Consider the following 14,014-nt stretch of genomic DNA (forward strand, 5'->3'; position numbering starts at 1 on the left):
CATTTACATATGAAGAAAAATCTAGGAGCGTAGGAAATTACACATCAAAAAAAAAAAAAGACGTAATAAGCAACGCGCGTGCACGGCCCCTGGCCGCCTACAGTACTCGTTTTCCACCAGCAGGTGGCGGCAGAGGGGCGCCCTCGGGCGTCACCGGGCATGAGCTCCCCTCGGCCGCCTGCAGTACCCCTTTTCCACCAGCAGGTGGCGGCAGAGGGGCGCCCTCGGGCGTCACCGGGCATGAGCTCCCCTCGGCCGCCTGCAGTACTTGTTTTCCACCAGCAGGTGGCGGCAGAGGGGCGCCCTCAGGCGTCACCGGGCATGAGCTCCCCTCGGCCGCCTGCAGTACCCCTTTTCCACCAGCAGGTGGCGGCAGAGGGGCGCCCTCGGGCGGCACCGGGCATGAGCTCCCCTCGGCCGCCTGCAGTACCCCTTTTCCACCAGCAGGTGGCGGCAGAGGGGCGCCCTCGGGCGTCACCGGGCATGAGCTCCCCTCGGCCGCCTGCAGTACCCCTTTTCCACCAGCAGGTGGCGGCAGAGGGGCGCCCTCGGGCGTCACCGGGCATGAGCTCCCCTCGGCCGCCTGCAGTACTTGTTTTCCACCAGCAGGTGGCGGCAGAGGGCGCCCTCAGGCGTCACCGGGCATGAGCTCCCCTCGGCCGCCTGCAGTACCCCTTTTCCACCAGCAGGTGGCGGCAGAGGGGCGCCCTCGGGCGTCACCGGGCATGAGCTCCCCTCGGCCGCCTGCAGTACCCCTTTTCCACCAGCAGGTGGCGGCAGAGGGGCGCCCTCGGGCGTCACCGGGCATGAGCTCCCCTCGGCCGCCTGCAGTACCCCTTTTCCACCAGCAGGTGGCGGCAGAGGGGCGCCCTCGGGCGTCACCGGGCATGAGCTCCCCTCGGCCGCCTGCAGTACCCCTTTTCCACCAGCAGGGGGCGGCAGAGAGCGCCCGCGGGCGCCACCGAGTGTTTTAATTTCACCGAATTTTTTAATTTCAAAACAGCAGTCCGCTTCCCTCTGGAGATGGACAGTAGGTCCAGTCAGTCACCGAGTTGCCAACACAGAGCGTCACAGTTCCAGAAGGCGCTCTTTCCTTTGACCGATTCCTTATAAATGTTATCTACCGCTGGCAAAAGCAATAAACAGACTGCAAACATGCACTGCCATCTTTGACAAACTTTATGTTTTCAATTTTATTATTTCAAAGAGAGCAGTCCACTTGCCTCTCCATCTGTGAAGTAGATCAAACCAGTCACTACGTTGCCGAACAAGAACTTGACGGTTCCAGAAAGCGCTGTTACCTTTGACCGGTTCCTCCTAATGTCTACCTACTGCTGGAAAAAAAGCAAATAGACTCTGTGCCAGCTGCCCTTGAGCACTCGCCCAGAGCTTGAGTATTCGCCCACAGACAGACCAGATGTCTTTTCCATAACTGTCTGGACAATATATCATTGCACTGATGGAACTCCACTTTAGCTACCATCACAAATTGCCAGGCAGGACAGCTCCAGGCCAAACATACACATAAAGAGGCACGCTACAAACATGAATGAATGAAACATGGGAAAAGAATTATTTATGCTATAAGAATTACTCACCTGAAGAAGAGCTGCACGCAATAAAGGCACCTACTACTATATAGATTAGTTTACTTTAAATGATCCTACTATATGTCACCTTAAATAGATATACTTATCTCTTTTCACTTGGAAACACATCAACCCGTAGACTTTGACCCACCACCAGGCAGGGACTAGGAATACTAAGTAGAGGAGAAAACGAGTGCTGTGAGCCTGAAGGGTGTACAACCATAGCAAAGACGGCTCCTGAGAGGATGGGGAAACAAAGGGAAAGCTGCTTACCTCTGAGAAGTCGTCCTTGATCTTTGTGCCATGGACATTTGTCTTGAATGCTAGGCACTTGAGTTTAGGGGTCCCCGTCCGTTGAAGGCTTACCTCGGGGAAGTCCTACATTACAAATGTAGGACTTTTTTCTGCCAGCAGGCAGTGGCAGAAAATCCTGAGAAACGGCAGACACATCCTCCCAAACCATTTTCTCAATAATGGAAGCAGTGCGAACCGTGCTGAAAACCACAAAACACACCCCACGTTGTCTCAGGTAGGAAATGACTGCCCTGAGCAACATGCCCTTCCCAGGGTGATCCCAATGTATCCAAGGCCTTAGGGGGAAGGCAGAAAAGGAACCCAAGGCTCTTAGTAGGTCTCCTGAGAATCGCAATTTCCATTTACTCTATGTCTTCTGGTCTCACAGGATGAGGCAGAGGTATAATTAATTCCTTCTCCATCTCTCTGCAAAGAGCATTTCTCATACCTGTGACAAAGGAGAAAAATGTTATGATCATGTGAGTCATTCCACAAAGCCACATGCAGTGAACTCACTATTACAGATACAATAATTTTTAATCAAAAACACCTTGGCCGCAACCACTGCAAACATAGCACTGCACAAAAATTCAACTCGAGATATAGGAAAAGGCGAGCTAAGAAGATGAATGAAGTTGACCAAAAGCATCTGCAACAACCATCCGGTAGATGGTTGTCCACAGCCCTCGGATTTCATGGTCGTCTTTCCTGACAAATGAATCCTCGAAGAACAGAAAAGATACACAACATGTCCACAACAAATTCTGCGGAAACTATTGAACAGAAAAAAATAAAAATAGAAACAGCAAGCGGCTCCCCCCCCCCCCCCCCCGCCGCCGCCCCCCTCTCCCCTCTCCCCTGTCCACTCTCCCCCAGCTCCCCGCAGCCCCGCGCAGCGCAGCCCCCGCCGCACGCCCGGTGCGGTGCGGTGCGGTGCGGCGCCGGCCCCGGCCAGCACAAGGCCATTTCAGCACAAGCCGCCGACCGCGTGGCGCCCCGCCCGCCCGCCACCTCGCCCCCTCCCGGCCCGGCCCGGCCCGGCCTGCTCCGGGGCGGCACCGACCACCGACCTCGCTGCCGCACCGTGCGTCGACGGCTAGGGCTGAGCCCGGCCCAGCCCGACCCGACAGCTTCCGCCCACTGTGCCAGCATGTCCTGACGCCACTTCCGCCCTCGCTTCCCAGCCAATCAGAAAGCGTTTCCGCCCTGATTGAAGGCACTCCTAACGCCACTTCCGCCCTCAGTTTCCCAGCCAATCAGAAAGTGCTTCCGCCCTGAGTGAAGGCACACCGGGACGCCACTTCCGCCCTCAGTGTCCCAGCCAATCAGAAAGTGCTTCCGCCCTGAGTGAAGGTACTCCTAACGCCACTTCCGCCCTCAGTTTCCCAGCCAATCAGAAGGTGCTTCCGCCCTGAGTGAAGGCACTCCTAACGCCACTTCCGCCCTCAGTTTTCCAGCCAATCAGAAGGTGCTTCCGCCCTGAGTGAAGGTACTCCTAACGCCACTTCCGCCCTCAGTTTCCCAGCCAATCAGAAGGTGCTTCCGCCCTGAGTGAAGGCACACCGTAACGCCACTTCCGCCCTCAGTTTCCCAGCCAATCAGAAGGTGCTTCCGCCCTGAGTGAAGGCACACCGTAACGCCACTTCTGCCCTCAGTTTCCCAGCCAATCAGAAAGTGCTCCCGCCCTCAGCGAAGGCACACCGGGACGCCACTTCCGCCCCTGGTTCCCAACCAATCAGGGAGTATTTCTGCCCTGAGTTAAGGCACTCCTAACGCCACTTCCGCCCTCAGGTTCCCAGCCTATCAGGAAGTGCTTCCGCCCTCAGTGAAGGCACACCGTGATGACACTTCCGCCCCGGGTTTCCAGCCAATCAGGGAGTGCTTCCGCCCTCAGTTAAGGCTCTTCCTGACACCACTTCCGTCCTCGGCTGCCAGCCCGGTGCAGACTCTGCCGGTGCTGCTCCCGCTCCGGAGCAGGGCGCTGCGGTTTTGCTGCGGGCAGGAGTCCTGCAGCGCCCCCCGGCTCCCTCTGCTTAGGCGAGGCGGCCGGCTCCGCGCATGTGCAGAAGCAGAGCAGCAGGCACGGCTCCACGGAGCAGCGCTGACGTGCGAGCTAAAAAAAGACAAAAATAAATAAAAACAATCAATCAAACAAAAAAATACCACTCACAGCTTTATGCGTTTACACAACTTTCTAACAGTTTTTCCAACATTAAGGTGCAATATTCTTCCGATGTCACGGGGGATGGTTGGGGGATGAATTTCTCAGACCCCCGTACCCTTAAATGAAAGCGAGAAAACTTTCCACCAACCATAACCAAGGTGTGCCCGACCAGAGCCACTCAAGCTCCACCTAAAAGAGAGAAAATAATGTAAACTGTCTAAAGTGAAAGGGGATGTTAGGGAAGATACCATCAAGAAGGATACCTGTCTGACTTCGGGATCATGAGAGATCTCTCATCACTCTCTCTTCCATGAGAGAGTGCTACCTCATCTAGGTCAATCTGTGACCGTGATAGTTCAGTACCCTGAATCCAAACAGTCAGTAAAAGCTAATCAGCTACGCCCTTTAATGCAACCGTATTTCATAGGGAAAAACATTAAGCCTAAGATTTCTTGTCCCTAAGGCCCTGGGGGACAGGCAGAGCAGGAATCCAAGACTCCAGAAATGCTGTACTCTGAGGAACTTTTACTCATTCTAGCTTAGAAGTAGCTAAACTGTTTGGGATGAAGCATTCCAGGCGAGGAAAGGTAGTGGTAAGCTTGAAGCAGAAATGGACTGTGAAAACACTTTAACCAACCGACACAAGTTTCGCAACTGAAGGTGACGCTCTGTAATGAGAGGAACGAGGAAACCTTGAAACTCCCCATGCTCTCAGGCTTCCCTATATAACTACCCTGGTTCCTTCCACTCACTTTGGGATTCTTTTTTGTTTGTTTGTTTGGTAGGATGGAATTGTCCATCCACACCAGATTTCACCTATGCCTGTCAAAAGCAAGTTTGCCTGTGTGCCTGATCTGAGCTTTTGCACAAAAATTCAGCTACATATGTTTGGAAATCAAACTATTTTGTTTTCTGGACTTTTCTATAGTTAGTTAAATACATTGACTTCTTGTTTGGCTGGTGCACTATAAAGTATTCTTTTTCTAAGCAAACCGTGTGCCATAGGGCTTCTGGCAAATGTCAAATAACTGATAATCCACTACGATTGGTTAATTTAGTCAAGGGAAAATCTGACCAACTGCCACATCATCTGACATAAACCAACATGTGGAAGCACCCACATGTAGCATGCAAGAAGCCTGCCTGCTGGTCCCTTACACACCAACTTCCATCTCCCTTTCCACCAGACAGCAAAAAGCGCCTTCCCTGCCCTCCTGAACACTGTTTTTTCAAGCTGTTGCTGCAACCAGAACCACTCCGAGAGCTCAGCAGATACTTCGGAAATGCCCGGCTTTGTATGGCAGCCAACTGGGGAGCAGCCTGAATCGCGGGTTTCGGATGCTGGTTCATCTCTGATGAGATGATGGTCACTACATGTGCTCACTGGCAGTATGGATGTTACATGAGGTGTTGAGGGGGGGCATTCACACCAGCCCTGTCATTCAGTTACAGAAGGCACAGCTCGCCTCAGATTTCAGCCTGGCCTTTCACTGCCTAAAGTCAAAGAGCAGCACCACTGAGAACGACAGAACCACACAGACAGTTATTGCACTGTGGTGGTTTTACAGTGCCGGGCAGCTAAACTCCACTACAACATCCTTCTCACTCCTCCTCTTCAAAAGAGGGAGGGGAGGGAGAAGAAAGTATGCTGAAAAGAAAGGGAAAGGGAAAGGGAAAGGGAAAGGGAAAGGGAAAGGGAAAGGGAAAGGGAAAGGGAAAGGGAAAGGGAAAGGGAAAGGGAAAGGGAAAGGAAAAGGAAAAGGAAAAGGAAAAGGAAAAGGAAAAGGAAAAGGAAAAGGAAAAGGAAAAGGAAAAGGAAAAGGAAAAGGAAAAGGAAAAGGAAAAGGAAAAGGAAAAGCTCATGGGTTGAGATAAGGATAATTTAATTAAAAGGGGAAAAATATAAATAAATAAATAAATAAGCAAAGGCTGTGCAGAAGCACAAAGGGAAGAAAGAAATTACTCTCTACTTCCCATCAGCAAGTGGTGTTCAGCCAAATCACGGGAAGCAGGGCCTCAATACACACAGCAGTTGTTTGGGAGGACAGCTATCTTCAAAAAGAGAGCCACCCCCCTCCTTCCCCTTTCCCACCTTGTATTGCTGAGTGCGACATCAGATGGTATGGAATATCCCTTTGGTTGGTTTCGGTCTGCTGCCCTGGTGATGTCCCCTCCCCACTTCTTACCCACCACAAGCTTGCTGGATCTGGGGGGTTTAGAGAGAGTCTTGGTGCTATGCCAGCTACAACAATCGTCAAAACACTGATGAGGTACCAGTGCTGTTCTAGCTACACGTGCAGAGCAGAGCACTGCATGGGCTGCTACAGGGAAAGCGAACTCCATCCCAGCCAGACCCAGTACATGCAGGGAAAGATTTTCAGGAAAGAATTTCCCTTCACAACACCATTCCCTCTGCTTTTCTTTGCGTGTTGAGGCTGTTTCGGAAAACTGTTTCTCTCCACGGCACCAGGAGAATTCCCAGAGCTTCTCTCCTGTTCCGTAGCAGAGCCCTGCATGTAAATGCCGGGCAACCTACGGAGAGTGCCTGAGAAAAGCAGACGGGGGCACCTCTAAGCTCTACGCTTCGTTCTCGTCATTTACATATTTTTCCTGTGGTCATCTCCGGAAGACCGCCTAGTTTTTGGAAGAATGGACCGTGGGAGTTTACATGCGTGGACAGTATCTGTAAAACAAAATACACGGTAGGTAAGAAACGGCCTGTTACACGCGTTATTTTGAGATAAAGCACCACACGAAACAAGGATGCGGCGAGTATCTTCCAAAGACTTTCACAAGCCCTGGCACCACCTCACAGGAGTGAGAAGAAAAATAAAAAAACAAACAAAAAAAAAACGGAGCCGGCGGCCGGGCGGGGGCTGACGAGAAGCACGAGCAGCAGGCGGGGGCAGGGCACGGGCAGCCCGGGGGGCCGCGCAGCACGGCAGCGATGGCCGGCCCGGCGCTCACCGACACCGCCGCCGCCGCCGGGAGGTCCCCGCGGGCCGGGCGCTTCTCGCGCGGCCTCCCCCGCCCGCCCTTCCTGCTCCGCGCCCGGCCGCTGCGCTGCCCCCCGCCCGCGGGCGGAGCCCGGCGCCTCGCGCACCCGCTCTCACCGCGCGAGGCTCCGCCGACGCCCGGCGGCTCCAGCGCACCGGGCGGCACCTCCGGCCCCGCAGCGCCCAGCGCTGCCCGGGGCCCCTCCTCCGCACCGAGCCGCGCCGGGGCCCGGCCGCGCTCAGGGCGCAGAGCGCCCGCTCCCGCCCCGCCCCGCCCCGCCCGGCTCCCGCTGCCGCCCCGGGCCCCGCCGCGCGCTCTCGTAGCCGCGGGCCGGGAGGCGCCGGGGGCCGAGCAGCTGCCCCCCGAGCCGCCGGGGCCCGGAGCTCGCCCGCACCCGAGGCGAGCCGGCGGCGCTGCGCAGCTCCGGGCGTGCCGGTCTGCTCCGTACCGCTCCGTACCGCTCCGCTCCGCTCCGCTCCGCTCCGTACCGCTCCGCTCCGCTCCGTACCGCTCCGTACCGCTCCGTGCCGCTCCGTACCGCTCCGCTCCGCGCCCTTCCCGAGCGCCGCGCGGCTGCTGCTGGCTGTGCGGCCGGGTCCGGCCCCGCTGTGTCCGCGGGCGGTGAGCCCGGGTGGCGGCTTTGGCACCCTTTGCTGCTCGTTTCCCTCGTCGGCGCTGCTGCGGTTCCCCGATGCGGGTCTTCAAAACCGACGTGCATCGAGCGTCTTCCCAGCGGGAGCCGCCAGCCGCGGCTCGCTGGTTTTCTTTAACGGTACTGCCGGTGCTGCCAGAAGGATCGCTGCCGCCGGTAACCCTCCCTGTGTCACACACGGACACGGAAACTAGGCCCGAGGGGAGGCCAGCGCTCCCCGGCGAGGTGCCGCATCCTGCAAGCACTGCAAAGCAATGCAAGAGCTTCTCCTGCTTTCCATCAGCCGACCGGTTCCGGGCCGTTGCGCCACGTCCGGCAGTGGCAGGTCGGTGGGAATTTTCAACCTGCTTTTGCCACAACCCCCTCATTGTTAGCGGTGTTCCGCGGGGGCCAGGCAGAATCCTCGCGTTTGCACATTGCCGGCTCTGCGCGGGACACAGCTGAGCTGCCTACAAGAAGCAGGTCTTTATACTCCAGCTTAGCCCCACAAAGAATCTTTTCCCGTTCTTTCAGCTACCTTCAGTTCCCACAGGCCTTCATTATGAAGATTTCAGTTGATTGCTGCTAACACACACTTGAATCCAAATGTTTGTGCTATTCATAGTGAAACGCTCATTCAGCTAAATGCTTGTCTGTGTCAGGGCTCTTTTGATCAAACTGAATAAAAGACTTGACCAGGTTTTCTGCATAGCCCCGGGTCACATGAAGGAATTCACCAGTGCAGGGACGCCGTGCAGTAATAAAATCTCTCTGATTTATGCAGCATAGGTGATGTCTGGGGTTCCAGCAGACAAAAGGAAAGGTTTTTGTTTGTTTGTTTGTTTGTTTGTTTGTTTTTGACAGGGCAGGACTTTTTCTGCCTTTAGAAACCTTTCAAGGGCATCCTGCTAGGTGGAAGGCAGACAGAGGTAGCTACGTGTACCTAAGACAATTCCTGTGAACCAGAGCGCAAAGTGCAGGCTCTGCACTGACACATCACTCACTCATTCTGGACATCTGAGTTTGTTCTCTTTCCTAAGTAGGACGTTTGGCAGTGCATTTAGCTCCCATTACCCATCTCAGTGATGGGAGCCTCAGTACCCTGACAGCTTTGCTGTCCCTGCAGCTCCTTGCTCCCTCCCCGCAGGGTGCAACCAGCCCCCTCCACTCCCTGCCATCTCTATCCAGAGGCTGGGGAGGACAGGGAACACAGGGAACAGAGCTGTAGAGAGCAGTAGGGCCCGTTTGCGCCCGTAGGCAGAGCTGCCCGTTGTCCCATCAGAGCGCCTGGCTTTGTCGGACCCGGTGGTGTTTTCTGTGCTCTTATGCTACGCCACAGAGATCTTCTACCTCAGACTCTTCGCTATGCCTGAGCAATGCACGATCCTAGAGCCTGCTGATATCACACTTTTTTTTTTTTTCTCTTCCAGCATAATGCAGAAAGAGGTTCTGCTTGCTCACATTTCTGCCCTGTGGTTGCAGATGTCTCTTGATTTTCCTTGTACTGTTCTTCCAGTACCAGGGCTTTGTCAGCCACCTTCCTGCCTTTGTCAGCCTCCCATGTTAACAGGCCACTTTTCCAGCTAGCTGTAAAAGTCACCTTTCAGTGCTGTGACACCTTTCTTGTGATTCCCTTACAGCTCTCGAAGTCTCATTAGAACAAAAGGGGGCACTCGCACACTGCAGTCTTGTCTGCATGGGCCATGTTGGTGTAACACTCTCGCTGCCTGGAGTGTAAGAGCTCTGACCAGCAATAATTTGTCACTGTGTAGTTAATTCTCCAGTTTGAAACTGACTTGCCTCTGTTAAGAATCCTTCTTCATAAATGGATGGTAAAAACATGCTCTTCAGGAGCACGTGCTTACTTAAAGTTGCTCTGCACTGTCTCCTACTCGAGGAGAGGCCAGCGTTTCCATCAGTGGCAAAGATCCTTTTGTCTTAGCCACTCAATGGCTTTAAACTAAAAGAGGGTAGGCTTACATTAGGCATAAGGAGGAAACTGAGGCACTGGGACAGGTTGCCCAGAGAAGCTGTGGATGCCCCATCCCTGGAAGTGTTCAAGGCCAGCCTGGATGGGTCTTTGAGAAACATGATTTAGCGGGAGGTGTCCCTGCCCATGGCAGAGGTGTTGGAATTAGATCTTTACAGTCCCTCCCAACCCAAACTGTTGTATGATTCAGTGGTCGTGATCTCATCTCATCTCATCCTTCTCTGCTCCCTCCTGCCCAACAGTGCCAGTACACGGACAGGTGGCACAGTGCAATGAATTGCATCAGGGAACTTGAAATTAACCTGTCAAAGAAGGGGGAAGCAGCTATTTTTAACCTCAGTTCCTTCACCTACCCCATTATGTGGCCTCACAAGCAGTTTAACAGCACAAAGGTGTTAAGGTCTTTAACAGCACGCAGCAGCTGTCAGGGAGTACATGGCTGCTGCCTAACGCAGCATGTCTGTGCCATGAAGCACAGCCTCAAAGTGCCTGCTGTGGACCAGCAAGATCAGAGCCAGGCCAGCCCAGCTCTTTGTGCAGCACAAGCTTCCCTGGAGACTTCTGTGCCTGGCCCATTGCCTCAGAACTCCGCTGCCCTTTTACTCTCTGTACACCTTTCCCTCACCGATCTCCGTGTGCCTGCCCTGTATACCCAGATTCTGCTGTTGCTTTTTGTTCCATACTTGCTGAGGAATGAAAATGTATGTCAACTGCCACTTCAGTCAATCCTCATAGTGTTTTTTGGTTGTGATTGTTGTGGCTCATACATCCACTTAAGCCTTCTGCCTGAGCATAGGCACATGTCAGATTCCATCTGTGTGTCCTACAGCGTTTTCAGGCTGTGTCTTGGGACCAGCACTCAGACTGCGCCCAGTTTTTCACTGAGCCACTATGCAGCCATGCAGATTTACTGGGTTCACCACGTACAACTAGCTCATTCGGTGAAAGGGCTCCCTAGCTGCTCTCCATGTCTGATAGTCACTGGACCAGATGGAGCGGAAGCTGAGCTCTTTAGGTGACTCCTACAATTGCGGTTATCCTGCAGCAAGGACACCTGCCCTAGAGAGAAGACTCCTGGCTCCTGGTCTCTGTTCCAAGTACTTTTTTTTTTTTTTTTTTTTTTCATACAAGCATGAAATACAAAGACAGCAGAGACCAAATGCACCTCCAGCTCCCAGCACAAGGGACCTGTCTGCCTTCTCTGTCTCTTTTTCTGCATAATGCCCTGCTTCAAAAGGAAAGAAGTGGATGGCAAGAACCATTCCTTACCCTTTTTCCTAAAAAGCTATGGTGTGATAATTTGAAATGTGCGTACTTCCTGTAGATGAGGAGATAATTGGGCTGGTTATCTTGCTTCTTGAGCACGTACTTCAGTCAGTAGACTAACATGGACCTGGGGGAGAATGCTGTTGGACGGTAGGAGAAGCCTAAATTTAGCAGTGTACGTTACACAGAAATATCCCTGGAGTGAAGCCTTCACATGGCTTAGAGAAACACTTGTTATCCAACCTGTGCTAAATGGCCTTGTGGCAGAAAGCAGCTCCTGGTGCTGTTTCATCTGGAGCACAGACGTAGCCGACACAACTTCTGAACCAAAAGGCCAAACAAGCTGGTCCCAAAGTGCTGCAAAGGGTGGGAGACAGCAGAAGGGATCTTTTGCATGGCACTTCAAGGGTCACACCTGTCAGTCCCCTTTTCTTTCCTCAGCCACCTCAACAGCCTTCTCGGCCACATCTTCATTCCACATAAGGTGGTAACTGAACATATGCACTCTACAGGGAAAGGTAACCTGGTTACTCCTACAATAATTTTATGTAATTATATTGAATTATTTAAATAATACAAAACCAACAATATAATAATTGTACGGTATTTTGTGCAAATATAATGTATAATATGGAATAAATATATCAAATATTTGTAATATGTAGAACACAAACTATGATAGGTTTATAATTGATGGCACTAGAAAACCTTATCGTAACGAATCACCATATAATATTTAATGCTCAAATTGAAAACACGGTAATTTTCCTTGCTAAGGAAATTATTTCATATGGAAAAGTTTTTGCTATGCAGATGAAACAGGGGCCAAGGGAGAGCTCCCCTGCCTTTCACAGTATTCAAAACTTAAAGGCCTTGGACAAGTGGACAAGGCTGTAAGCAAGCTGATGCACCTGCGCCTGCTCTGAGCCCTCCAGAGGCTCTGTCCCCATGGATGTGATTCTCTGATTTTGGACCTCTGGGAGCACTGCAGCCACACAATAAATTACAACACACACATGCCAGGCAGACTAGAGGTTGCTCAAGTCTTTTGATATGCACTTTTTTTTTTTTGAGTGCATCTCTGTTATTTTGTGACATGGGTTGTAAAAATGTAAGGAGGAAGAAGAGAGAGAATTAAAGATCAAGGATCAGATGTTAAATCCTGCTTGCTCACTTACTATCTAAAAATATGAATGAAATTACTGTCATAATTTAGGCCTTAAAGCTGAGCAGTAGTTAAAGCCAGACTGAAATTTTATACCAAATCATAACCCAAAAATATCTCACCCTAAAGATGCTTCTCTTGCATGCTTCCTGCTATGGCTTCAAAGGGCAAGCCCAGTATTGTGGAAACATCAGTATTCCTGAAGACCAAAAACCGGAAGACTTCTATTTGCTTAAGGATTCTGCTGCATTCCTCCCTGAGGCAAAACAAACCAGTAATCCTCATTGTTACAGAAACATAGCACTTCACATCTGTTTATCTGTATATAAACATTAAACGATTAATAAAAAAATAACACCAAAAGGCTTAATTTGAAATCTACTGAAGTTAATGCTAGTCCTCAGTACCCTGGGATACAGCTTCTCGTAACCCAGAACAGCAGAGTTTTCTATTAATGTTATCACACTTTAGAAATGACCCCTTCAGCACAAGGTGGAAAGGCATGGGGAAGGCAAGCTTCTTTGCAACAACGTGGGGTACAGATGTCCATGCAGATCCAGGACAGCCCCTGCCCGGCTACCACCTTCACGGAGAGTTTCCGTACAAACCCACAGCCTCAAATGTCAGTACAGAAAACCGTTGCTGTGAAAATACATTCATTTTTTTCCACACTACAGAAGAGAAGTCTTCAATATCACTCTTCTTTTCATTTCTTTTCTCTCTCTTTTTTTTTTTTTTTTTTTTTTAAATTCAGTTCTGTTTTAGGTGAAATTGTCCCCATCTCTGAAAAATATTATGAGACTGGTGCCTGGAAAGCATTACACAAGTGTGGAGGAAAGAAAAAGTGCAGTCATGTGTGGCTGGGGTGATTTGACAACGTAGGGAACTGAGGAGCTCTTGCAAACGAAAGGTTGTATCCTGCTGCCCATACACAAACAGGTCTCCAGCTAGGCTTTGCATGACTGTGACGTATGGGATGAGACCCTGCGCTAGCAGGAGGAACCAAGTGATGCGGTCAGTACAGCATAATGGGAAAAACCGAACTCTGCTACAACTAAATGTCATGTTGATAAATGCAACTTCACTGTTTTTTATAAACAAAATTAAACTTAATTTGCTTCACAGTAGCTAAGGTGCCCTTAATTCAAAACCCACAGAGTAACTCATTGGACACAGTTAATAGTCAGCAGACCACATAGGCCAGGCTTTGAAAGCATTTAATATTCACTGAAGTGCTGCTTGTATCCAATTATAACTCACTACTTGCCATCTTAATAATTTAAATCTGTCCACTCTTTAGAGAGGAAAAAAAAAAGCACTAATCAAAGACATGAATGCACCTTTTGCTTTTGACAGCATTAAATTAAAACTAAATGGTAGATCTTGAATGAGTTACTCTGCAAGAATAAAGGCATTAATGAGGTAATTTCATTATAGAGGCTCATCCAAGCCTATGTGAAAACAAGGGAAGTAAATGGAGAGGAAAGCCACGGAGGAAATTAGGGTTCCTTCCACACTAATTAATGTTTTGGGGCATTTAGTACAGGCACCAAATTAACTGCTCCAAAGAACTCCATTGAAAAAAAATACATTGTTGCCCTGCCATGTAATTAGAAGACAGTACAAGTAGAACACTTAATGAGTATAAAGCCAGCCTTTAACTTACTCTGCCCAGCTTCTGAAAACATGTCATTGTGGAGGCCTAAGTTTAAGGAAGCACCAGGCGTACAATATAGGATTGTTTAGGTCCTTCTGTTCGGTGAGCTGTAAACAGGTAGCCCTGAATGAGAGACTCTGGGACTCCTGGGAGGCCCGGCTTCCCAGAAGAGAAGAAAAAAAAAAAAAAAAAGGAAAAAGTCTTAAATGCATCCAGAGGAGAGAAAAAAAAAAAAAAAAAAAAAAGGTGAATAGGCCCGGC

The 14,014-nt window shown here is 50.9% G+C and overlaps 1 protein-coding gene across 39 annotated transcripts in view; it reads right to left on the minus strand.

Annotated features, from left to right (window-relative positions):
• Positions 1-790: 790 nt before the first annotated feature.
• LOC140000655 (uncharacterized) overlaps positions 791-14,014 on the minus strand; it is a 30,212-nt gene continuing 16,988 nt past the window's right edge. For 2 of the 39 annotated variants that reach the window (XM_072030935.1, XM_072030934.1), the window contains exons 2-5: positions 7,161-12,352; positions 6,649-6,730; positions 3,721-3,996; positions 791-2,331 (exon numbers count right to left, since the gene is read on the minus strand). In XM_072030935.1, coding sequence (XP_071887036.1) covers positions 3,774-3,996; positions 6,649-6,730; positions 7,161-8,064 — 1,209 coding nt within the window. In that variant the 5' untranslated portion in view covers positions 8,065-12,352 and the 3' untranslated portion in view covers positions 791-2,331; positions 3,721-3,773. The other 37 variants (XM_072030928.1, XM_072030929.1, XR_011805746.1 and 34 more) reach the window with 35 other exon arrangements.

Source organism: Anas platyrhynchos, chromosome Z, assembly GCF_047663525.1.
Source record: "Anas platyrhynchos isolate ZD024472 breed Pekin duck chromosome Z, IASCAAS_PekinDuck_T2T, whole genome shotgun sequence".
Lineage (NCBI taxonomy): Eukaryota > Metazoa > Chordata > Aves > Anseriformes > Anatidae > Anas > Anas platyrhynchos.